The sequence below is a fragment of the Apteryx mantelli genome, chromosome 5 (assembly GCF_036417845.1).
Source record: "Apteryx mantelli isolate bAptMan1 chromosome 5, bAptMan1.hap1, whole genome shotgun sequence".
NCBI classification, from domain to species: Eukaryota; Metazoa; Chordata; class Aves; order Apterygiformes; family Apterygidae; genus Apteryx; species Apteryx mantelli.
This window is the reverse complement of record NC_089982.1, coordinates 4,086,292-4,111,260: the sequence shown is the minus strand read 5'-3', so window position 1 is coordinate 4,111,260 and position 24,969 is coordinate 4,086,292. Positions and strand designations below refer to the sequence as shown.

General features: G+C 40.6%; 1 protein-coding gene across 2 annotated transcripts in view; it reads left to right on the top strand.

The window, feature by feature from the left end:
• Window positions 1–2,230: 2,230 nt before the first annotated feature.
• Window positions 2,231–24,969, top strand: part of UBA6 (ubiquitin like modifier activating enzyme 6) — a 40,779-nt gene continuing 18,040 nt past the window's right edge. The window contains exons 1-23 of one of the 2 annotated variants that reach the window (XM_067297311.1): window positions 2,231–2,333; window positions 4,240–4,301; window positions 5,816–5,910; window positions 6,735–6,763; window positions 7,602–7,696; window positions 8,243–8,354; window positions 9,468–9,548; window positions 10,102–10,224; window positions 12,345–12,468; window positions 13,510–13,613; window positions 15,173–15,235; window positions 15,845–15,921; window positions 16,353–16,419; window positions 16,624–16,767; window positions 17,442–17,509; window positions 17,822–17,900; window positions 19,750–19,830; window positions 20,209–20,286; window positions 21,666–21,847; window positions 22,458–22,563; window positions 23,894–23,983; window positions 24,097–24,177; window positions 24,812–24,940. In XM_067297311.1, the coding sequence (XP_067153412.1) occupies window positions 4,261–4,301; window positions 5,816–5,910; window positions 6,735–6,763; window positions 7,602–7,696; window positions 8,243–8,354; window positions 9,468–9,548; window positions 10,102–10,224; window positions 12,345–12,468; window positions 13,510–13,613; window positions 15,173–15,235; window positions 15,845–15,921; window positions 16,353–16,419; window positions 16,624–16,767; window positions 17,442–17,509; window positions 17,822–17,900; window positions 19,750–19,830; window positions 20,209–20,286; window positions 21,666–21,847; window positions 22,458–22,563; window positions 23,894–23,983; window positions 24,097–24,177; window positions 24,812–24,940 (2,049 nt within the window). In that variant the 5' untranslated portion in view covers window positions 2,231–2,333; window positions 4,240–4,260. Of the gene's footprint in view, window positions 2,334–4,239; window positions 4,302–5,815; window positions 5,911–6,734; window positions 6,764–7,601; window positions 7,697–8,099; window positions 8,163–8,242; window positions 8,355–9,467; window positions 9,549–10,101; window positions 10,225–12,344; window positions 12,469–13,509; window positions 13,614–15,172; window positions 15,236–15,844; window positions 15,922–16,352; window positions 16,420–16,623; window positions 16,768–17,441; window positions 17,510–17,821; window positions 17,901–19,749; window positions 19,831–20,208; window positions 20,287–21,665; window positions 21,848–22,457; window positions 22,564–23,893; window positions 23,984–24,096; window positions 24,178–24,811; window positions 24,941–24,969 lie in introns of those variants that run through there. The other variant, XM_067297312.1, reaches the window with a different exon arrangement.

Sequence of the window (24,969 nt, the reverse complement as noted above, 5' to 3'; positions counted from 1 at the left end):
AAATTTACTAATATTTTAGAGTTATATATATATTTGTGTAAAAGAGGAGGCAATGGGAAAAAGAAAGAAGTCAAAATGGCTCCAGATATTTCAAATTTTGCTGCCTGGGATAACAAGAGGGAAACCTGTATGTTTCACGATTTGGTACCATCATCCTAGAGGGCTCTTGAATATACCTACTACTACCTGATGCATTTGGTAGCCAGTTTCTTTGGCTTTTGGGGTAAACTAAATCTGTCCGTTTTGATTTGGCAACCTGCCTTAGAATGTCTGTGTTTACAGTTTCACTGATGGTCCACCTTTGCATAATTACGGCTAACCTGCTAGGCATGAACTAATTGGATGTTGCTATTTCTCCATTTAAGCAAAGGGTTTTTCAGTATTCACTGTTATTATGCAAAATCTGTTTCCTGTAAGATGATTGCATATCAGAGTGACTGGTATCTTAAAAATGCAATAACCAGGACGGAAAGATGGTGTGTAGCAGATAAGATTGCATTTTACATATCACATTTGATTGGTGAGTTCTTAAAAATAAGATTTGTTAGTTCAGCCTCAAGAAGGTTAAAGGCAGGCTCATTTTTGAGGAAAGAAAATACAAAATTAAAGGTAAAATCACTAAGAGAACTAATAATTAACCAAGTGGCAAAACTGAAGATGAATTTTTTTTTTTGCTGCCTTTAAAGTATCCTTCATTTTGTATCCCTTTATAACTGGGACTCTTTAATTCTCTTCATCAGGCAGGTGCACTGCTCTCCAAGAGTCATTGAAATTACAGAAGTAATTTTATTCTTGTATATTCTGATTTTATGTATTATGTGAAAAAGCAACAAACCAAGCACATATTGGGCTTAATATCATTATCAGGGAAGAACTGCATTCTTCATCCTGAAGAACTGTATTGCTTTCTCATTTTATCGCATCACCCAGCCCAGCATTTTAGACTTCTGGTGGCCTCTAGTGGTTCTGTGAAACTTTCTCCCATCTTGTCTTTAATTTGACCTGAGAAAAAAATGACTAGACCAGCACATTTGCCCTGATCCTGCCAAAGCATATCCCATGCTTGGATGAACACAGTGCAGTCCAACCACTCTTGGTCTTCGTTACTAATTCAGTACAAAATCTGTGTGTGTTTTTGGATTGAGGAGTGAATCCTGAGGAACACTTGGAAGGCTCCTAGAATTCCTAGTTTTAGTCACATAAGAAATAAATGCTGGAAAAACATATCAGGATGCTGTAACAGGCATGCAACAAAGAGGACAAAAATTCAATGTGGTTTTCCTGAGAAGTTCCCCAAAACCCAATCAAGATAGAGAAAAGGCTTACTTTTTTTTCCCCTCATGTATTATAGGATACCAATAGAGATTTTTTTCAGTTACAAATATATTTTTTTCAAATAAAAGGTTACTATTTCACAATGACATTTTTCAGTCTTCGTTGTTTGCACAGTAGAAAGCATCTCTCATATTCTATGTGAATTATGTTAACACTATCAAGAAAGACTTGAACTCTTCTCAAGCAAGGAAAGATCAAATTATTCTTGAACGTGACACAGTTTTTCAGGAGCAATCGATGATCTCCTTAGGCTATATTTGCTTCCAGGTAGCATAGAGAAATGACCAAATTTCCGTTACTGAATGGGCTTAGCTGCTCTCCAGCATATGTTTGGGGTGCCAAAATTTCCCTTTTTAGCCCCATTGGATAAGATTCTGGCTATTTTTTGAGAAGCCAAGAGGAAGCATTAAATCTGGCTCTGTCCTGCAGGATAGGAACTGTACATCATGAGTAGGGCTCAGAAATAAAAATTTACTTGTGTAAGTCGGATACCCTTGAGCACAGTGAGGGATTTTTTAAACCACGGTGCCTACATAATAAGAAAAAAGCCCGTTGGGGGGCAGGAGTCCTTTGCGAAGGCCCCCAAATGCCCTTTGAGAAAACCTCTTCTCAGGTATTAGCAATTGTTCCCAATTTTTATTTCGAGCTATGGCGCTTGCACCACAACCCCGGCAAAAGCCCGCGGTCCCGTGAGGCAAGGCTTTGGACCAAACCAAGCAAAAATCACCCAGAGAGTCGCCCCCAAACTAAGCTCCCTTCTCCCAGCTGAATTGCTTCACTGGGATGGCTCCTCCTCCCGGCGCCGCCGCCATGTCGCGGAGGGGGGCGGAGAGGGAGGCGTGACGCGCGCGTCGCGTGACGTTGCGTCATGGCGGGCTCAGCCCGGCCCCTCGAGTCGGTGCAGGCGGGGAGGTGCTGCGGCACCGGCTGCCGCTTCTCGGCTCCTTCCTGCCTCTTCCCCGGCGCCGCCGGCAGCGCCCAGGCCTCGTCGCGGCGCGGTGAGGGCGGGTGGCGGCGGGCCGGGCGGGGCGTTGCGTTGCGTTGCGCGGGAGGGAGGGAGGTTGGCGGCGGCGGTTGGCGGCCAGCGGGGGGGCTCCAGCGGCAACCGCGGCCCCGCTCTCCCACGGAGGAGAAGGTGCCCGGTCCTCCTCGCCAGGCCCCGGCTTCGTGAGCCCGCCTCGGCGCTGCCCAGGTTGAAATCCTTCATCGCAAGGAAGGATAAGCCCGTGGTGAAGAACCAGAAGGAGAAAACATCAGAATGATTTCTTTTTTTCCCCCCCCCTTTTTTTTTTTTTGCCTGCATCACGCTCCTTTGTCTGAAGCGGGTTCAGCAGGGGCTGCACTCCAGTGAGAAGTAGCACCGGGTTTGCAGGAGTAGGGTAGCGCAGTCTTGCTGGCGGGCAGGCCGCTTGACTGGCAGTGCCACGAAGCCCTCTTCGTGAGATGTGTTTTGCTGTTGCACTCTGGGGAGCCCCAGAGTGCCCATGTGGTTGTGGCGAGCCGGCTGGGGGTGCTTGTGCTGGGCCGTCACGGCACGATGCCGGCCCAGAGGGGGCTTTCGGGCACGCGTTGACTGCTGTGTGCTCGCTGGCCTGCGGCAGGTGGTGTCCAACCTGTGAAATAACTCAGCTGGCAATGTTTGTGGCCTGCTTTCCCGTCTTGCTCTTGTCTCCTGTCACGCTGCTGCGGCAGTATCCAACTGGCCACCGGAAAACCCAGAGGGGGCTTTTGGGCCTGAAATTTGGTCCACGTGGTTACGGGCAGTAGGAGGTGTGCTGTAGAAATGCTACCATGTGTGCCAGAGCCATCCGGACAAAAATAAAACTGCCCCCCCCCCCCCAAAAAAAAAAAGAGTTAACCCTCATGCATCATTACCTTGAAAGCTGTTGCTGGATATGTCTGTGCAGCCATGATCTCAGCAGGAAAAACTACATAGTATTTCCAGGTCTTTACTTTCAAGCTCTTAAGAGAAAAGGTTGTCACCCTTGTTTCCAAATCTCCTAGTTTCCAAGCCTGTTGGTAGGGAGTTGTAAGAGGATGTGCTCGATCAGTTGGTTGTGCTTGCCCCATACATGGTGATGGTCACTACCAGATCCGGGAAGGGCCAGTTCCCAGGCTACCTAACTAAGAAACAGCCTGCCCAGAGGCAGAGTTTCTTCCTAATCCCCGTGCTTAGTTATCGCTAAGGTAATTTAGCAATAAAAAGATCTTTGCTGACTGAAGACCTTAATAGTGCAAATACTATACTCTTAAAATCCTATTTGACTCTTCAACTTGATGTCTTGATTAAATGTTGCATTAATTCAGAGCTTACAGTATGACTTTTAAAAATAAATAAATAAATTGTATTACCTTCTGGGTCGTTTCCACTAACTTATACATCACAGTTTTTTCAAATGTGCTTCTGGGTATTGAGTCCTGAGTTAGGTATAACGGTAGCTGATTTCATAAGTATTTTCAGTTAACATAGAAATAATGCAGCTTAAGTAACTATGTATAAATGTTCAGAGATCCCCTGTCTTCTCTTCCAAATAAGCAGCAATCAAGCAGATGCAAGTTAAACACCTTGCAGTTGCTAATATAAAATGAAATTTTAGGTTTACTAAATCCAAGTGTGGCAAATACAAGAATTAAATCTTGGGATTCCTCAGTGGGGTAATTAATATGCCTCTCCGTATTCTGAAATTGTCAGTTGAAGGTTTGTGAGTTCTTGTCTTTTGGCTCCTGTGCGTTTGAATTGTCGCAGTGCTGTGTTGATCTGTAGGTTTCTGAATGTTCAAAATGACTATTAGGTAACATTGCTTTTTGCATTTTGCAATTCTTCTGTTGAAGAATGGGGGGGAGGTACAATCTGTGAAATTGCTTCCTGGATAACCATATTCTTTCTTTTTGTAATCCTTCTAGTGCAAACAAATACATTGCATCATGGCGACAGATTCTATGGAAATTGATGATGCTTTATATAGGTAAGAATACCGGATTTATGTGTGCTCTTGACTTTTCAGTGATGTATACATTTACATGCAGTAGCGTTAAAGCCAAAACTTGAAAACAGTATCTGCTGCCTGTTAGGTAAAGGTGCAAGCACTTGTGCTGCTGCGTCCACCGCTTTTGAAAGGGAAAAAAACAAAATGTCCAGCATGTGAAACTGAATTCATTTCCCCCAAAGTTTCTGAAACTGTAGTTAACTGTGAGAACTGGTTGAGTTGCAGATGTAAGCAATCTTCCTGTGAAACTGTTTATTGGTATTTTGACAGGTGTTTTTTGACAATTAGCATTGGCCAGTAAAAAGCCCAATTGTATACTACAGAGTTGAATAAAGTTTGAAAAGTATCAATAATGCATGCTTTTTTGAAAAGCAGGACTGATGCTTCTTTCTTTCTGACTTCAGCCTGTTTCTGCTTTGACAATTTTGTCAAAGCAGAGAGAGTAGATATTCTTCTCCTCGCTTGCTCCTAATGTTCTCTCGCTACCTTCTTCTTTCTTCCCCCTCCTTTCTACATTGTGTAATTTATCTCCTCCATTGTCTTTCATTTATTCCTCAATCTTTGCCATACTTCTCTGTTCTCATGAACTTCATCATCATTTCTGTTATCCTCTGACACAGTTGATAATCAGATAAACAATTGTAGTAGCTTCAGACTAATGTGAAAGATCTGGATAAGAGAACAACCTGCAGATGAGTTGCATCTATTTTGGCCAAGATTGTGGAGAGCTCTCTTGAGATTCTGCTAAGAAATTGCACTGGGCTGGTTGATGGTAGATAAACTTGAAGGGACCAGATCCACGCAAGCTGTGCAAGTCCTTGAATTTTTTCCTGATTCTTCCAGTAGGGTTGTAAATGCCTCTTTTGGGATGGGCAGAAAGCTTAAATTCTGTGGATCTATGTGGTCCTTTTAAGGGTGTGATCCTCATAAGTTTTCTTTGCCCTTTGAATGCTAATGTCCCCAGAAACCTGGCTGTTTGTCTTCATTTTCCTGGGAATTTCTTCAGTCACTTCTCCGTAACAGTAATTGAGATGTGCAGGTTGTAAGAGGAGAGCAGACCTCACTTTACCCACAGAAGCTAATCCTCTCGCTTTATGTTTATATAGCCTGTGACAAATAAATGTAACGGTTAGTTTCAATAGCTTAATCCATTTATTATCTTAATATTTGATGGTAATAATAAATATTGTTTGATGTAAATGTATTTCCTAAAGTGCTATATAGTGCAACTCTATGCATGTTATGTCCTCAATTACTTGTTGAATGGAGGGCTGCTAAATATAAATGTGCATGTGTCACTAGTGACACAAATTCATCATCAGAACTTGGTATTGCTGATTAGAAACTGACTGGGATGGGGGAAGGAAAGCATAGCAACTTATAACTGAGAATATGTTAACTTTCTTGAAATCACTGGGAATTCTTGACTTACATTCTTATGTTCTTGACTTTTATTTGTATCTTGTTCTGATTTGACTTTATGTGGGATATAGTCGCCAGAGATATGTTCTTGGAGACACAGCAATGCAGAAGATGGCTCAGTCCCACGTGTTCCTGAGTGGTATGGGTGGTCTTGGTGTGGAGATTGGTAAGTTTAGGTAACATTTACTTAAGCAGACCCAAATGTATATAAACATACTGCCCCAGCATACTTCTAAAGCTTACTTTAGACATAATAAATATGTCTTCAGTACCTGAATGAATATATATGTTTATGTTGCCTATATGTACCATAGCAGATGCAGGGAAACACAGTAAGATCCTGAACTTTCTCTAATAAGCTTTTTAATAGAAAAATGTTTTAAATGTTACTTGCAAATGTGCTGCCATAGACCAAATCACTTTACTCAAAATCTTGAATCTTGGGTGAAAGTCGAGGCTGGATAATCCAAATGATTCCTTTAGGCTTCAGTATCGATGAACCTAATAGAGACACATATAGGCTGAATTATTGCCATATAGGAAATGGGGGCGGGTAGGGTGAATAGATGCAATTTGGTCCAAGATGCAAAATTGTTCTGGTATTGGGGACCCCTTAACTGTTGCCTCTGCTCTTTGAGAACAAGACTTGTCTTGGCCAGTTCTTACCTGGGGTATTACCTCTTCTGTTGGCTTAACGGGACTGGGTGCCAGATGTGTTTCTGTAATCACGCTCATAGGATGAACAGCTGATGAATGACAACTGTAGGGAGCCTTTTGAACCTTGCTCATACTCTTCTGCTCTCAGTGATGCTATAGAATGCTTGAACCACATTTAGAAGAAAACAAACCCTTCAGCTGTGAAGTTCTTAGGAATGGCATGTTGTTATTGTCCACCTATAAATGATAAGTTACATAGCTTTGCCGGAATTCTGCAACAGTCTCTCTTTCTCTCTCTCTCTCTCTCTCTCTTTTTTTTTTTCTTTCTTCCAGCCAAAAATATAATACTAGCTGGGGTAAAGGTATGTAAAACAGTTTTGTTGTGTGGGAATTCTTGGGAGGGTTGGAGGGTGGGAGGGGTGGAGGGTGGGATAGAAAGTTAGACCATTTTTAGCTAGCTGAACTTCTTAATGTTCTGTAAATGTCTTCCTGTAGAGGAACTGCAAAAGATTTGAGGACTTGATAATGAAAATGTTAATAATCTAGATCATCTAGAGGTACAGTTTGATTCTCATGCTAGTGTGAATCTGATTTTTCATATCTTTTGAGATGCTGAGTAGAAGCATTCTGAGATACCTCACGTAATATTTTAGCCAACTGGTGATCAGACATTGAATGTTTTTGTTCAAATTCTGGTAAACTGAGTGGTATAAATTTAAAAGCCAAACTATTCAAAATGTATGTCCTATTATTTCACCCAGCAGACTCTGTTTATGGCTGGATATTTTAATCCAATAACTGCTTTTGTCCTTCTGGGATCAATTTTATTAGTTATATGCCTTTTAAACCTTTTTTTCGATTAAAAAGCTTGTTTGAATTTTTGGGAGTCCTTTCAGTTACAGCTTGAAGTTGCCCTATGATTGTAGTGTAACAAAAGTCATCCTAGGTTTTTAAATGCTCACATCACTGCAACCTGGGAGGAAATGCTTAATGAAATGCATCTTTCAGATATGTCCTTATCTCTCAAACACTAAGAGCTTTCTTGGCAAAGAAATTGGTGAAGTTAGTGCTTACCCATGGTACAACTAGACCTGCTGCAACTCTAGTCCTCCAGCATTTTATGTGGGGCTTAATACATCCTTTTGGATACTGTGACTGTGTACGCTTCTTCCAGTGAATGCTTTTGCCTAACTTTCTTAGGCTCTTACAGTTCATGACACCAAGCAGTGTACGAAATGGGATTTAGGGATCAACTTCTTCATCCGTGAAGATGATATTACCAGTCAAAAGAACAGGTTGGTGAAATCTCTGGGGGGAAGGAGGGCTGAACTTGACTAGGAGTAACAGTTTGATCAGTGGCAAAAACTAACAGTTCACTGTCCACAAACTGTTAACACACATCAGATGCTCGTTAAACCCTGCCTTTGGAGGTACTGGCTTTGAGTACGGTGCCCAGGTAGGTATCATGGGAAGTCTAGGTTGGAACAGGAGCCCTGTCCAAGTCATGCATCTCGTGTCTTGTGGTTAGTAGATTATAAACAGCAAATGCTCTCATGTAAATGTAGTAAGGAGGGAAGGGGGTGTATTTCTTTCTTTGGCTTCCTCAGCCAGCTGCACATACTTGTAACAGCTGTGACACCAGACCATCGGTGAATCCAGCTGTGTGTTGGACAGAGCCGTTTTCCTCTGACCCACTAGGAATGAAAATGTGACTAAATGAGCTGAAGTCGTCATCACCGAGAGACTTCCTAAGGGACTCTTGTAGGTCATGTGTGGCATGGAATTGTCTTGAAAATATAATTTATAAATGGATAAAAGTTTGAAAGTTACCTTTCTTTCAGGGCTGAGGCCACTCTTCATCATATTGCAGAACTCAATCCATATGTCTATGTCGCAGCATCAACTATGCCACTGGATGAAACCACAGATCTGTCTTTCCTAAAGCAATACCAGGTATGTAACTCTACTTAAAGGAGCTGTGCAGAGTACTTTCCTTGGAATGAAAAAAAACTTTATTTTAATAATTTAAGTCAAGAAAATGAAAACAGATGTAAATATTTTGAGATGATGGCTAGAAAGCTGATAGTTCTTGTCCTTGAACAAGTGAAATTATCTTGTTTGGTTTTTGTTTTTTAAGGCCAAAGCTATGATTTTATGTTCCTGGCGCTGACATTTGTTATGGCAATAAATAACTGAAGGAGGTTGCCATGCAGTTTTTGTGGTTGTTGTTTTATTTCCAAGATAACACAGTAACTTTTTTTTACGGTCCCACTGCATGGATGTTCAGTGTGTATTTTGTGCTTTGTATTCTAGAGAGCAGGAATGCAGGCTATATAATTAAGTGTCACGTATGTCTGTGTATATGAGTCTAATGAAATGTAAGCAACTCTGTGGTGGAATGAGGAGCTATTCCATTGTTCAGTCAGCCATCTCTGGTGTGTGTGCATGGCTCAGCACAAGCTGGGAACTTTTACTGTGTGGCCATTGGTTATTTTACCTAAGCTAACCAAGTTTCTGAATGTCCTGGCTGTAATAAGCCATGTGTAACAAAATAAGACACAGCGCTTATGCTTTGTAACCAAAAACTATCCCAAACTTTGAAGGAATGCTTGCAAAAAATAGTAGTGTGTCTGCAACTTAACAAACAGCAATGCTTGAAATTTGTGCAGACTTCTTGATACATGCTAGATCAGTATCAGGTGGGCATATCTTGCTGACATTATCCTTAAAGCTAAAGAGCTATGATTGCTGAGATTACCCATAACTGATTTTTTAAGTATTCTATATAGGTTTTGAAATTCATAGCTCCAGTTAAAAAAAAATAAGTGAGAATTTGCTGTTCCTGCTCTTGATCATCTTGCTTACAAAATTAGTGGAGCAGTAACCTGTGCGTTCTAATCTGTAATGGGAAAACTGGCTCAAGACTGCTTTTTCTGTTACCTGTGAGGAAAGGAAACTTAGGGATTCAGGGCATCCAAGTAACTGGCTGTTGCTACTACTTTTTCCATGGCCTGAAGATGTTGATTGCTTTCAGTGTCTTAACCTTATCTGTGTTCTTGTTGACAGTGTGTCATTTTGACTGAAGTAAGCCTGTTGCTGCAGAAGAAGATTAATGACTTTTGTCATGCTCAGCAGCCACCTATTAAGGTAATACAAAAATGAAACACATGATTAATCTATAAAGTGAGCTTTTTGGACCTCCCTCATGTTCTATACAGAAATGGAGAAAACAGCTTGTGGAGTATATAGTCTTATACAGATATCCCTTTGATGGAGCAGTGTGGGTTTTGGGAGCGTACTGCTTTCAGTGACACTGTTTTCTGCCCTGTTTCTGAATTCTGTGCATGTGTCTGATGCTATCTGGGTACGTACCTTTTTTTTTTCCTTCCCCCACAATTAACCCATGGCTACTACTTTTGTTCTGAGAGAACATGCTGAGACCAAATTTAACAGTGGTAAAAATCACAGGACTGCATATTGCTGCAACTCATATTTTGAGTGGTCCTGAATGAAACACTAATGCAGGTTCAAAGTATCTCATTAATGCTCAGCCATTTAGTCAGTGGCCTGGGTGCATGTGGCAAGTTAGCACCAGAGTGGAACTTGTACTTTGTAACACTGGACAAAGTTGAATGTGAGAGGTCACTCCTTTGGCTTCTGCTGTGTCAAGAATACTGATGCTTATTACTTCCTCTTACAGTTCATCAGTGCAGATGTCTATGGAATATGTTCACGTTTGTTTTGTGACTTTGGTGATGAATTTGAAGTGCTGGATACAACAGGAGAGGAGCCAAAGGAAATCTTCATTTCAAACATCACACAAGTAAGGGATAGAAGTTGTTGAGCTGCTATAACTTTGCATTGTTATCACTTATTATTGGCTACATAACTGAGTGTTTCACTTCAACAGCCTGCTATGCATCTGAAATAAAATCCCTTTAGTGCCTCCGCCAAAAAGCAGTCTATGGTAAGTGCTAACATCACAGAGCATAGTGATGCCTCCTGCTCATTACTTAAAATGTAACATCATATTGTTGAGGCTCTCTTCTTTTGAGAGAGAAAGAAATAAGGAGATTTGGAGAGAAGAGGGCATAGCCTTGGTATGGGACTGGGTTAAGGCTTCTAGGGAAACCCTGAGGTAGGCATGAAAATAGCCTTTGTTATGAACACGGGCTACTGCAGGTATAGAGGAGAACTACTAGAATGATAAAGGGGTTGGAGAACCTATTTTGAGAAGAAATTTGAGAGCTTGATTGTTTTAACCTATAAAAGCAAAGACTGCAAGAAGAATATTATTGCTAATACTGCTGCTGTAAAATGTTAGAGAGGATATCTGTTCAGTCTTGTATTAGTGTTTTATAAAATGGAAACAACTTTAGCTCCGTCTCTCAACTCTGTCTGGAGGTTCATACTAGAGGCTTACTCAACTAACAGCAAGTTGTTTATTTTATCTCCAGTCTAGACATATTAATAATCAAACTAGAAGGGATTGTATAAAAAGTTGGATTTGGTCTGAATTAAAGCTTGTGACATAATGATTTACATGGCCTGTTCTTTGGTCTCTCCAAAAGAGAATGGAAGACTCGATTGTTCTCATTAACTGCATAAACCATACATAGCTGTGTTTCATGGCTTGTGCTGATTGCCTGCCAAGGCAAGGAAAAAAAATTTTTTTTTTCCTTCTGATTCATAACCTGATATTTGGGATTAGTTTTTGAGAATCTAGGATCCTGGTAATGTCCTTGTCTTCCTTGTTCTCCTCTTGTAGTTTATTTCTCTCTGGAGAGCAGTGAATATTGTGGGAGCCCTCTGAATTAAGCATCTCTTAGGTTTATGATAACATAGCCTTTAGAGGGGTGACATCAATCAAAGTAACTTTTTCTAATCCTGAAGGTTCTACCTGCTAAATTGAAATGAAAAATAATTAAATCAAATTCTCTGCAAAAAAAAACCTGGCAGTCATTGCTGTCAAACAACTAAGAGTGATGTATATAACTGTGCAGCAAAAAACATGTGACCCTGTTGTCTTGCTGAAGCTTGTATTGATACCAAAGATGGATAATTCTCTGATTCTTTACAGCACTTGCAGCCTTTAAAGATAAGCTTGCTGATATATTGGTTTTAATGGACTATCAATCATATATAGGAAGATCTGTATTTCTAATTCAAATTTGCTTTTAAATCTTTAATTAAGTTTTATACTACTTGCTAGAAATATTTCTAGTACTGGAAGTCCAGGAAGAGGTGTCCCTACAGGCCAGGCTTGCTTGCAAATCCACTATCTTTCTTATGGCACGAGTTGCACCACAAGGTCTTCCTAAGGAAGCCATTCCTCATACTGCAGAGGGATCTCTGTGTGCTTGGAAGGTTGGGCATGGCATCCTGTAACATGATGTGATGTTGTCTGAGACTCCTCCAAGCATAGGCTTGTTTGCCACATCCCTTGATGTTGTGGCTTTCCTATATTTAAGGATGTCCAACTTCATAAGCTTCATAAGTTTGTGGTGTCCTCTTTTTAAAGATCAGATTGGAAGGAGGCATGGAATAATAAGGACCATTCACGAGACTTCTGTTAATGTCTATGAAAATTACTTCATATGTATAGTCTATTTTGGGGTTGGAAAAGGGCCAATTTGCTACTACTACTACTAAGGAACAAACAATCTGACTAGTTAGAACCAACAGCAATCCAGTTTACTAACATGCTAAGAACTGTGAAAGGTAAAAATGAGTAAGTTTGTATTAGGAAAGCACTGTACAACTGAAAATAATTGAAGTGAAAAAATGTTATGGTAGGTAACTCCCTAGCTAGGGCAGAACCTTGGTAGTAAAAGTGTTAGCGGCTGTAGTTTCAGCAAGTAAAGGTGTGTGTCTAGGATAAAGCCCAACTCCTTCACACAAGACTCTCTTTCTCCTTGCTAACTTTCCCATTTTTGCTTTCAGTCAAATCCTGGTATTGTCACTTGCCTTGAAAATCATCCACACAGGCTTGAAACAGGACAGTTTTTAACCTTCCGGGAAGTTAATGGAATGTCATGTTTAAATGGATCCACCCACCAAATAACAGGTAAACTGTTGCTAACTTTTTTGTATATGTATTTATTTTTTAGCCTTTTTAACTCACTGCAGTGATAGTTACTGCAAACAGAAAAGTATTGCTTTGTGTAAATCCACAGTGAATTTGCACACAGAAAATTTCCTTCTGGTGTGGAGGTCATCCTAGTGTTATCTTAATTCCATTTCCATCTAGTAAAGCTTTTTCAACTTCATTTGCTGCTTAGCAAGCAAGTATGAAGAGCTGGAAACTAGCTGGCAACCTTCATGGTTACTATCTTCAGTTTGCTGACCAAATTATTTTGTTGTTCGGAAGCCCCTATTTTGTTGTTTGGGATTTGCTTTTCAGACCCCCCTCTCTTTTTTTGTTTTTTGTTTTAATTACTTTGCAGTCTAAGATAAAAACAGGACCCTTTAAATATGTGGCTGAGTCTGCTTTTTCTGAACTATTTTGTTTTGTTTTACTAGTGCTGATGCCATGTTCCGTTCCTTTCTCTTAATCAAAGCCCAGCATTTGGTCTCAGTTTTCAGGTCCTGGGATTTAACAAACAAAACATTTGTTTTTGTGTCCTGTTCCTTTAACTGAATGGTGCTCCTGGTGATATGGGAGGAAGAATTTGACTTAAATGGTCTAATTACCCTACAGAGCTGCTTTATCCTTTGTATTTCTAGTCACTGGGCTAAAATCTTATTCTGGGCAATACCCTGGGTGCTGCTGTGTGCAGTCTGAGGAAAACCAGTGGTGATTGCATGTTTATTACAGAGCTGTGGTCATCAGAATTCTTGTTAAATCTGCTGCCCCTTTAAAAAGCTTATTTCATAACAGATCATGTGAAACTAATGCAGTAGCCCAGAACCTGGCAGGGAGAGACAATCCTGTTAAAGTTAGGAGGATCAACTGTGCGTGTGATTTCAAAGAAAGGCTGCACACTAGAAAGTTACAATATAAAAAGCGTTGACAAAAACCTCACTTTTTCAGAAATGGAATTGTAGTATGCACTGAAACTTTTAATTATCTGTCACTGTCACAGTGCTTATTCTCTTCTCTCTTTAGTGGTGTCACCTTATTCCTTCAGCATTGGTGATACTACAGATATGGAGCCTTACTTACATGGAGGCATAGCTGTCCAAGTGAAGACACCCAAGATGTTTTACTTCGTAAGTGTTTGTTGGGCAAAACCAGGAGTGAAACTTGGCTAAGGAATGGAAGCAGAGTTCAGCTGTGATTTATGTATCCATGGTTTGGGTTTATACTGACTGTTTAGGAAAAAAATAGTGATGCTGATTAATAAATGGCTTAGAATATGGAATACTTCAATTTCAAAGTTACCCAGTAGTGTAGAGATCAATATTTTATGGGCAACCTGTGCCTGTACGCTGGGGGCGTTCCATAAAGGCCCAAGAATTTGTGATTTCTTGGCAGCCTCTGTGAAGAAGAGTCAGTTGGATGATTTTGTATGAGAGGAGTTGCAAACTACATTGTGTAGCATGCCCTTTTTTGCCCACATAAAGTAGATCCTGGCTGCTCTAGGATGTCCTGCTAAAGACCTGGGAGCGAGGATCAGCCCCTTCTACTATAAGAACACGCTGCCCAGCCCATGGGCTGTATCTTGTGTCTGCAAAGCGGAGTCTGCCTGTTCTTGTGCAGTTGGGAAGTTTTGCAAGCCCACAAGCAAGTGCATGTAAAATCTCTGGTAGCTGACCTCAGAGCAGTTACAGACATAGGTCTTGTCACTAGGATATGACACGTGTGTGACACTTGTTCCAGGGAGAGTTTTACTTATTGAAGAGAGAAGTTAAAACAATTAAACCAGGAGGCAAAGAAGGAAGTAAGATGCAGCTCTCTGATGCTGCCTATGTAAACAAGACTCAAAGACTTTAGATTCCTTGTAATTTCAAGATATTTCTGAAATCATCTTCCCCCCCAAGAAGCTACACAGCCCCTCACTTTGGAGAGCACGGAAGAAGTCCCTGTGCTCATAAATGAGAGAAGTCTCACAGTAAAGCCCTCCTCAGCAAAGAGCATTTGCACTTTGAAACTCAACAGATCCTCTACGTAAACTATTTCCCAATGAAAGGTGTTACATCCACTGCTACTGTCACTAGCCTGTATGTTATTCAGGGTAGCAATGCTATCATATTTAAGAGCAAGACCAGTGAGACTACCAACCTCCTCCATTGCAGGCATGCTCACAGCAACTTTTGTCTTCAGTAACCTCCTCTTGCGGTCTGGAGAAGATGGTTTTGGGGGCAGTAAGGTGTGCCTTCAACTCTCTCACCAGGCAGTAAACAGCCTATTACTACTTTTCCCTCTGCTTTTCAGGTACTGGCTGCCTCCTTCAGAGATGGTCTAGTTGGCATATATTAAACCATGAGCCGTTGTTCTGAGTTGAAATTGAGAACTACACTTATCTTAGACCTGAGACCAGGATATCTTAGACTGATAGGCCTGAAAGTTGGTCTACTTTTTCCTGCTGTACTAGTTACTCTAGTAGGAAATTTTACCTACAAAATTTGCAGTAGCTTACTATTTTAAGCATCTTTTATGACATTAATAATGGAGAGAGTAATAGAAATGAAAAGCTAGCAGGAAAGGATGTTTGATTCTCAGTCTCTTCAGGATGAGTGTTGTTTTGTCACGTAGCAGTGACTGCTGTGTTCTTAAGTGAATGTGCTATTATTCTGAACTCTTTTTTTTTTTTTTTTTTCCCCCCCAGGAACGGTTAGAGAAGCAGCTAACAAATCCATTATGCCTTGTTGCAGATTTTAGCAAGCCTGAGGTAATTAGTGTGTGGGGACTTGGGTGTGAGTGTTTAATGTTATAACTACATAGAATGTAATCTGCAGCTTTGTTTGTATGTATAAAAATATGCATCTGTAACTCTTTATTCTGTAATAGCTACATGTGAGTTTAAAGTACAAAGTAAGAGTGGGGTATTAGTTTGTGTGGTCACACAGAACATGCATCTGAGTTGCAATCCCAGTGGAAGCTTGTTACCCATGAGTTGCACTGAGAATATCGCAGGTGCTAAGCTCAGTCACCTCTCTGTAAATGTGCTTTGGTATTGAGGTTTGTCAAAATGCAATGCATTCTAATATCTAATTAAAAAAGGTTACAGCGTTTTCCAGTTTCAGCACAAACTTCTTTTAGGGACACCTTAGCTGGACTTAGAGTGGGTGCTGAGGGTATGCAAAAGGTGTTACATTGCTACTGTGTAACATTTTATAATCTCAGTTTGTAAAATCACTAGTGGAAGGTATTTCAAATTCACTTTTTAATGCTACGTAGATACAAACTTTATTGGAGCTGTGCAGTTAAGGAACAAGGACCCCAGATGGTAGCAATAGTTCAAATAAACAATTGCTTTTGTTCCCTATTGTCTTAACAGGCCCCTCTGCAGATCCACATTGCCATGCTTGCCTTGAACCACTTCCAAGAGAGCTTTGGTCGCATCCCAAACATTGGGTAATGCAGCAGTCTTGTGTTTACTAGCTGTGATAGCCTTTAATCAGGCAGATCTCTCTTTTTATTGTAGTTACTGAATAGATGTGTGACATGGTGCCTTGTCTGTCTAATAATAGATGACATAGAACTGAAAACCTAAAATCTAGATGGAAGATGTCACCTGATGCCAGTCTGGGTTTGAAACAGGGCTTTCCCAATATAGTGGTGACACCTTTTGAGCCTTGGTAGACAGAAAAAGACAATGAGACTCTTGTTCTTGACCTAACCTTAATGTTTAGAAGTATATCTTTAATGCTTGATGTTAAAGCCAATATAAATTTCTGAACTCTCCCTGCTGTTTATATCCAAGCGCTTTGTTCTTGGTTGATCATGTTTCTGGAAGGAATTTGGAATGTTTAAATGATCATTATTGTTTCCACTCTGGTGTCTAGATGCCTTCAGGATGCTGAGGAAATGCTGAAAATAGCCATGTCTATAAGTGAAACACTGGAAAACAGGGTGAGTAGTGAATAAGCAGCATTATGATGTGCTCATTTACCTGTCTAAAGGCCATGCTTCAGTTGCTGGCCCTTGCTCTGGCCTTTGTATCCATCTTTAGATGGTTTAGCTGGTTTTCTAAATGCTATATAGGGTGGTATAATACAAGCACTGACTTGCTTGGTTGGAGGGATAAATCTGTTGTTATCGTGTCTTATTTTTCAGCCTCAGGTGAATGGAGATGTAGTGAAATGGCTCTCTAGGACTGCTCAGGGATTTCTAGCTCCTCTGGCTGCAGCAGTGGGTGGTGTTGCTAGCCAGGAAGTCTTGAAAGCAGTAACAGGAAAATTTTCACCATTGCAACAATGGGTAAAGCTGTTTTTGTTTCTGTATCTTTATTTTGATGGTGATGTTATGAATGGATGGCAGAGGCTGTGTGTGAGTGCTGTATGAGCAAAACAGCCTAAGCAACTTCTTTAACAAAAAGAAGAAAATTTGAGACTGAATGTGGGGAAAAACATTGTGGTTTTGTGCATGCAGTGAAAGTGCATCCAGTTTAGATAAAGTGTTCATATATGGGATTCAGGCATTGCATTCAGTTTGCTATAAGTTAAGGCAAGCATTGGCCTGTCTCTGCATGGCTGCAAAGGTGTAATGTGTTCCAAATCCCAGCTGAAGCCACTGAGCACGACAGCAGTGCTTTCGGCATCCCAGAACTAGTGGCAAGAGTAAAGTTATATTTTAAAATTGTGCAGTCCTATTGAGGTTGGAGTAGTAGTATGCTGGTCACAATATTCTGAGCTTGTGCTTCAGATCTCGGTGAGCTTTTCCATCTGTGGTCCAGACACCTTTTCCTGTCTTCTAAAAATGTTTAATGAACTCTAAATAACTGAATGCTGTATCATCTTCCATTGGCAGTACAGACTGAGTTCTTCAAATTTCTGGATTTGGTTTTATACAGAAAATACTTGTTTTGATTTTTTTTTTAAGCTTAATTAACATGAATGTTTTTCTGAGATTCTTTTTTTTTCCCCCTCTTACAGCTATATGTAGATATGTTAGACATTGTTACACCGCTAGAAAAGACAAGCTGTGAAGAATTTCTCCCACGGTAAATATAAATACAATCTGCTGTTTTATGTACTGCTCGCATCTGATTCTCAGACAGGCTTGCTTTTTTTTTTTTTTTTTTTAACGTTAGTTCAGTGTAATCTGCTGGAGGGACAGGTTTTTGAGGTGAGAATGTGTGTCTTATTTTTTTGAGCTTTTTGAGCTTATTTTTGAGCATGGGAGGAGTAGCAGTTATAGGGGACTCAGTCTGATTCTCTCAGTTCACATCCAAGTACAGTTTGGCATCAGTGGTACTAACATGATAAATGACAACTTGCTACTCTTCTGTTTTTTGTCCCCTATGCTTGCAAAGGGGAGATAGGTATGATGCCTTGAGGGCTTGTATTGGAGACTCTCTGTGCCAGAAGCTGCATGATTTGAATGTTTTCTTGGTGAGTATCAGTGACGTTGTTAGGCTTTTGCCAATACTCTTTGCTAACACAGCTAATGCCAACTGTCCTCAAATTAGTGAGAGTAGCCCTGATTATGTGTGTCATTGCAGAGTTAATGGTCCAAAATTGTCATAGGACTTGTCTAAGCTGCGTGGAGCGCAGAGTCTCCTGCACAGTGCTTAGATTCTGGAGGTAGCTTCACAGCTGGGAATCCGGTTGGGTCTTGAAAACATCCAAGGACAGAGCTTTCATGACATCTCTGGACAACCTGTTCCAATGCCTGTTTACTTGCACGGCAGAAAAATGTTTCTTTATGTCAAATCAGAACCTTCCCTATTTCAATTTTTGACTGTTGTCTCTTGTCCTTCTGTTGTGCACCTCCAAAGAACCTGGCTTTGTCTTTGCAATAACCTTCTCTTGGGTTTTGGGAAGCTGCTATTAGGTCCCTCCCCTCCCACAAACCTTCTCTTTTCCAGGTTAAAGAAGCCCAGCTCCCCCAGCCTCTTGTCATAGGGCAAGTGCTCCAGTCCCCTGACCATCTTAGTGGTCCTCCGCTGGGCTTGCCCAAACTTAGCAACAGCTTTTTTTGTATTTGGAGGGCCCAAAACTGGATGCTGTATTCTAGATATGGTCTAACAAGTGCTGAGTAAAGGGGAATAATCACTTCCCTTGATCTACGGTCTATGTCTCTGTTAATACTGCCCAGTGTGTCCTTCATCTTTGTTGCTGCCAGGGCATTGTCTGATGTTTAGTTTGCTGTCCGCCAGGAAACCATCTCAGCAGCACCACTGCCTGCCCAGGCTGTGCCATAGCAAAGGGTTATTCCATCCCTGCTGCAGGAATCTGTGTTTGTCCTTACTGAATTTCAGGGGGTTCCCCTTGCCTGCTTGGGTCCCTCCGAATGGCGGCCCTGCTCTCAAGCAGCTGCTCTCCCCGAGTAAGGAACTTTTTCATTGCTGAACTTGATGAGGGCACATTCAGTCTCCTCCAGGACATGGATTAAAATTATTTAACAGGATAGGTCTCAATACAAACTGCTGAGAAACTTCACTTCTAACCAGCTTGCAGGCAGAGTATGAATTATAAACCACTACCCTTTGAGTCAGCCAGTTTTTCACCCATCTTTTAGTGTACCAATCTCAACCATAACATCCCAGCTTGGATACAAGGATACTGGGGGAGTCTGTGTTGAAAGCCTTGCCAAAATCAAGGTGCATAACATAGCACTCTTTCCCCTCGTCCAAACATCTAGTAATTTTATCATAGAGGGCAATCAGCTTGACAGGTATGATTCACCATTCGTGAATCCATGTTGGCTATTCCCAGTCACTGTCTCCTCAGTCATGTGTTCAGAAACGACCAAGAGGGCTTGCTCCACGATTGTCCGAGGGACCAAAGTAAGGCTGACGAGGCAGTAGTTCCCCAAATTGTCCTTCTTGAAGATGGCTGTAACATTTGCCTTTCTCCAGTCACTGGGGGGCGTCCTTGACCTCCACAACTTTTCAAAGATGATGGAGAGCAGCCTGCAATGACATTGGCCAGCTCTCAGCACCCTTGGATGCATCCTGTCAGGGCCTATGCTTTTGTGTGTGTTGATTTCTCCAGGGGTCCCTCATTTGATTCTTCTCAGCTACTGGTAATTCTCTCCTCCTTGACCCTGCATTTAGTTCCTAACCAGCTCTCCTTTATTTGTAAATAGCAGATCCGGAAGCATCACCTCTGGTTGGTTCGTCCCGGACCTGTTTTAAGCTATCCCTAACATCCTCTAAAAACTCCTGGATTGCTTTTGTCGCTTTCACTTAGTGGTTTTCACTTACATTTCCGACTCTAAAAACGTTACTCTCTTTAGGTTGGCTGTGGAGCAATAGGCTGTGAAATGTTAAAGAACTTTGCACTTCTTGGTGTTGGTACTGGGCAAGACAAAGGACTGGTAAGTCACATGCACCTGTTGACTTCACTTTGCCCAAGAAACAGTAATGTGACAAAGAATAATTAAATGCTTAGACACTACAAAAAAGCGTTATTAAAAGCTAGAGCCTCATTTCAGATTGAGCTTTGGGTAGAGGGAAGATGGCTTCAGCATTGAATAGAGTAAGTGTGTAACTAGGAGCAGAATATGCTTGTAGCAGCCTTGCTGTCCTTGGGTTTTAATCAGCCAGCACTACTATAGTTAGAGGTTTTAGCCGCAGTGGATGGCAACAGCAGTGTTTTGTTTTGACAAGTTTCTGTATAGATTTCATGAGGAGTATTGCTCAGCACTACACTTAAGTTATAACTTCAGCTGTTGCTTTTGCCCTTTCTGACTTAGGTTACAATTACAGATCCAGACTTGATAGAGAAATCCAACCTCAACAGGCAGTTTCTTTTTCGACCTCATCATATACAGGTAGGCTTTCTTGTACAATACTTTTTCTGGGGTGTTCTGTTTTCCTGTCCTGTGCTTCCGCTGAGAGTTTGACTTGTATGTACCTCTGTGCAGAGAAGGCTTTACGGCTCTAATCCAGTATCATTTTAAACAACACCTAGGCTATGTTGGCATCCCACTTCCAACTGATATTGGTTGCATAAACTTGGCTGGTCTAACTTTTGTCCTGGTGTCTTTGACTAGTGAAATCTCTTCCACTTGCAAATAAAGAATCAGATCAAAAATGCTGTGTTGCATAAGAAGCTGCCATGAATTAATATGCCAGAAATGCATTATTAGACCACTGAAATTCAAGGGGCGGGAAAGAGGGCAGTGGCAGTGATATCCTCAATAGAAGAACTACTAATGGCACTTTACTTAAGTGTTAGCTGGATGCTGAAGCCTGGATTTTCTGAAATACTGTTCTACAGCTTTGATTCCTCCAGGCCCAAGATGTCTGTTATGGTGAGCTGCAGTTTAAATCCCATGTTTGTATGGGCTCTTGATAAGAAATATTTTGTGTCTCAATTCAGTCTTCATTAAGCAGGTAAATAGCATGGGAAAAAAATATGTACATTCAGTAAATGGATGATGCAGAAGTTCTTACCCAGTACTTGGGACAGCACCCATCTGGACAGCAATGGGAAATGGGGTTCCCCAGCCCAAAACCCATCAGCTGAATTCTCTGCCTGCTGTTTACATCTAGCAAATCTGTGAACAGATTACGTTTTGGATGGATAGATAAATGGAAAGGGAACTCTGCAAGCTTTCACAAGCCACAAGGTCTTGAGTTCCAGTGTTCTAAGTGCTGATCTCTAGATACTTGAATATAGTTTTTTAAAATGGCTAGAAATATCAGGTAGGTGAAGAACACTATTCCAATTTAGCTTTAGAAATTGGCTTTGTGTGGAATGCGTTGCAGCAATGCAATTGTTCATAGGTTTGTGATGTTTATGCTGCATAGACACAGTCACAGTAACTAATGGATTTATCATTTGACAGTCCTGAACTGCTTCCTATGGCATTTTGAAAGCATGAGAGGCAACATATGGCACCTGTTTCAGTTACTTGATACATTTCTGCTGCACCATTTAAGCACTTTCTCCTTGTTGTATCTGACCCACTATTTTTTAATTAAAATTAAACTAGGTTAATAAGAGAATTATTTGTGAGGGAGCTATATACTTTAAAAAATTTCCTTTATTGTTTGTTTTGCATGCCAGCATTTCCATGATAATGAATTGTTGCCTGATCAGCAAATGAAGGCACTACTTCTGTGACCCAGACGTTAACTGCCTGAATGTTGTTTTTATACGTACATATATACATACATGTATATTTGTATATGTTTATATTTTTAGAAACCTAAAAGCTATACTGCAGCAGAAGCAACTCTGAACATCAATCCTTACTTAAAGATTGACTCATATATTAATAAAGTCTGTCCAGCCACTGAGAACACTTACAGCGATGATTTCTATACCAAGCAAGATGTGATTGTGACAGCTTTGGACAATGTTGAAGCAAGAAGATACATTGATAGGTAGGTTGCGGAAAGGAAGTGGGGGTTGCTTTCGACTTTCTTATTTGAACTCCACTTTCCTATTCTTAATTTCCCTGAATTGCAAGTGCTTATGAGATCCCATAGCCGTTTTCTTGGATTTATCTTGCTCCTTAACAGGGATGCTGGCAGCAGTCTGGGGGAAAGAGTGGGTTTATATTCATGGTGGAGGCAAACTCTGCTGTTGTACTGCTGCTACTGTTCACCTGTCAGAGAGCCTCAGAGTGAGTTCCTAGAAATGAAGGGCTGTCGAAGTCTGTTTGGGGGTGGGGTGGTGAATGTTGTGATAGTCTTAAGGTTGAATTATTTATACAGAGGAGTATGTACTTAGACTTTACAAGTAGGGAAGTTTAAAGAGAATTGTTAACACTCCTAATCCAAAATAGGATTGACCCAAATGGTGTCCTGATCTAACTAGAAATAACTCTCCTTATTTCACGTCTTCTGTTTCTGAGCCTGGTATAAGCTCTTCACTCCTCTGAAAGCACCTACATTAATTTTTGGTTACATTCTGGTACAATGTACAAGTCAAGAATGTAGTGATTACTCTGTATCCTGATTGTCCGTGTCTGTCCATGTCTATCCATGTCAGTCGTTGTGTAGCAAACCTGCGTCCCCTTATAGACTCTGGAACTATGGGAACTAAAGGACACACGGAAGTTATTGTGCCTCATCTGACGGAGTCCTATAACAGTCATGTAAGTATCTTATGACCATCACTTACCTTCTGTAACTAATCCCACAGTGCCCTCTGATTCTTTAATCTTTCATGTATCTATTTGAAATAAGTGGCCCATTTGTGTTGCAGCCTCATTTAGAAATAATTATTTCCTTGGTTTATGAGGAGAACTTCAGAGGAAGAAAAATATGAGCAGACTTGAGATAACATACCTGCTACCTAGCTGGTGACTACACCTAGGCCAGTAATTAAAAGCAACTACAATATAAATTATGAAGCACAAACCTTGGTAACTTCTCTTTTGAATGTGTGTGCTTTGAGGAGAGAATGAGTTTGTAATAAAACTCTCACTCTTGAAATGACACCATTTATTTATTTGCTTGCTTGCTTGAATACCACTTAAGGCTAAAGAATGGTGCTCTTTTCACAGTATTAATGTGCTTGATTGTAATGAATTTGGGTTGTTGTTGTGAGTCAGAGGAGCCTATCCTATCTCATAGTTAGAAAATGGCTATTAAATAGAGTTTGGGTGGAAAAAACCGTAGTTCTGATGTGTTTTCAAAGGATTGACTTTTTTTTTTCCTTAAAAGCTCCCTTCTAAATAAGAAGCCAGCCCCACTAGGGGATTGAAATCTGGTTTTGTGCTCATGGTTTTCTTTCTTAGACCCACTTTCTGCCAGCTCATTCCTTTCTTGGATGTTATCACCTCTGCAGGGAAGTAGGAGAAGCAGAAGCCTTTGTGTTAGGCGTTAGTCTGCCTTTTTCTCCAAGGTTGCATACCAGTTCTGTTAGAATGGAGAAGAGGGTAATTAACCCTCAAACACTTGCAGTATAATCTCTCTATTTAAGCCTTAATGAGATGACTTCTTCCAGGTAGGAATGCAGTGGTTGAGGGCACCATGAAATGGAGTCGTGTGGACACAGAGCATGGGTGTTGAGCATCCATATGGTCTTGTTAGGTTCCATGAACCTGGCCTTGAATGAAAGGGTGTATTTCACCTTGTGAGTGTATGTAAACATGAACTGCACATCTCGGAAAAACTCTAGCTGCTAACTTCTGCTGTGTGTGTTTTAGGGTTCAGTTTTGCTTTTCACTTGTCCTATTACCTGTCCCTGAGGTTTTTAGTGAATGATGTTGAGTTTAGGTTGTTCTTTGTAAACAGAAAGTGACATGTTAGTATTTATAAACCAAATTTTGTTTTAAGGCAGTCCATTAACCTCATAAATATGCCATGTTGTATTTAACATCAGTGGAATTTCGGATCTAAATAACCTACAAATTCTTGGTGCTGTTATTAGCAATAAACTTTAATATGCCTGTATTTACACGCAACTCTCCTTAAATATAGCGGGATCCACCAGAAGAAGAAATACCTTTTTGCACCTTGAAGTCTTTCCCAGCTGCCATTGAGCATACAATACAGTGGGCAAGGGATAAGGTATGAGAATAAGCATACTGGCTATTAACATAACTTACTGTGTATTTTGAAAGGTGAGGATTCTGTTGTGCTTCTTGCAAAATGCCATATTTGTTCTTTTTCTTATTTTTTAGTTTGAAAGTGCATTTTCTCACAAGCCTTCCTTGTTTAACAAATTTTGGCAAACCTATCTGTCTGCAGAAGAAGTTTTACAGGTAGGAGTAAGTTGCTGTGATAAAATACAGAGTTTTAACTAAAGTTATATGGAATGTGTTTCAATTTAAGTTCAGAGAGATTTGGGTTATTTTCTGACTTAGTAAATCTGAAGGCTTATTTGGTAAAGTAGTTAGCTGATCTGTCATAGTAACAGTATTTCTGTCATGTCTAGTAAGTAAGAGCCAAAGTCCTGTGTGTGTGGACTGCTTCTCTAGCTTATGTGCCTTCTGTACATGCTTATAGAAATACCAGAAATACTGAGGCACTGCCAGCTAGCATATAGTGGATATATAGTGCAAATAGTGGATATCACACTGAACACTGATGTGCAGCCAACTGGAAAAACTCAAGGGAAGAATCACTTTCAAGTGATATGTTAGGCTTTATTGCTTTATATTTTCCTTGGGGTCTCTAATGGCTCATCATCACTAGGACTGGCTGGAAGTGTGAAACAAGTAGACCACAACACTTGGGGAAAATCCTGGTGGAAAGGATCACATAAAGGTTAATATTTTACAAGATAAATTTCTGTTTCATTTTGCCTGTAACTTACCAAAATCTTTTTTTATTGTGTGACTGGATTGTGTGGAATCTTGTCTGTTTTAATATTTTCTTATTTCCTTTTGTATCTAGAGAATAAAATCAGGAGAGAGTTTAGAAGGCTGTTTTCATGTTATTAAAACACTCGGTAGGAGACCCCGAAACTGGACTCAGTGTGTGGAACTAGCAAGAGTAAAATTTGAGAAATATTTTAGCCATAAGGTATGTAGGTAAGACCTGAAAGTGAGATG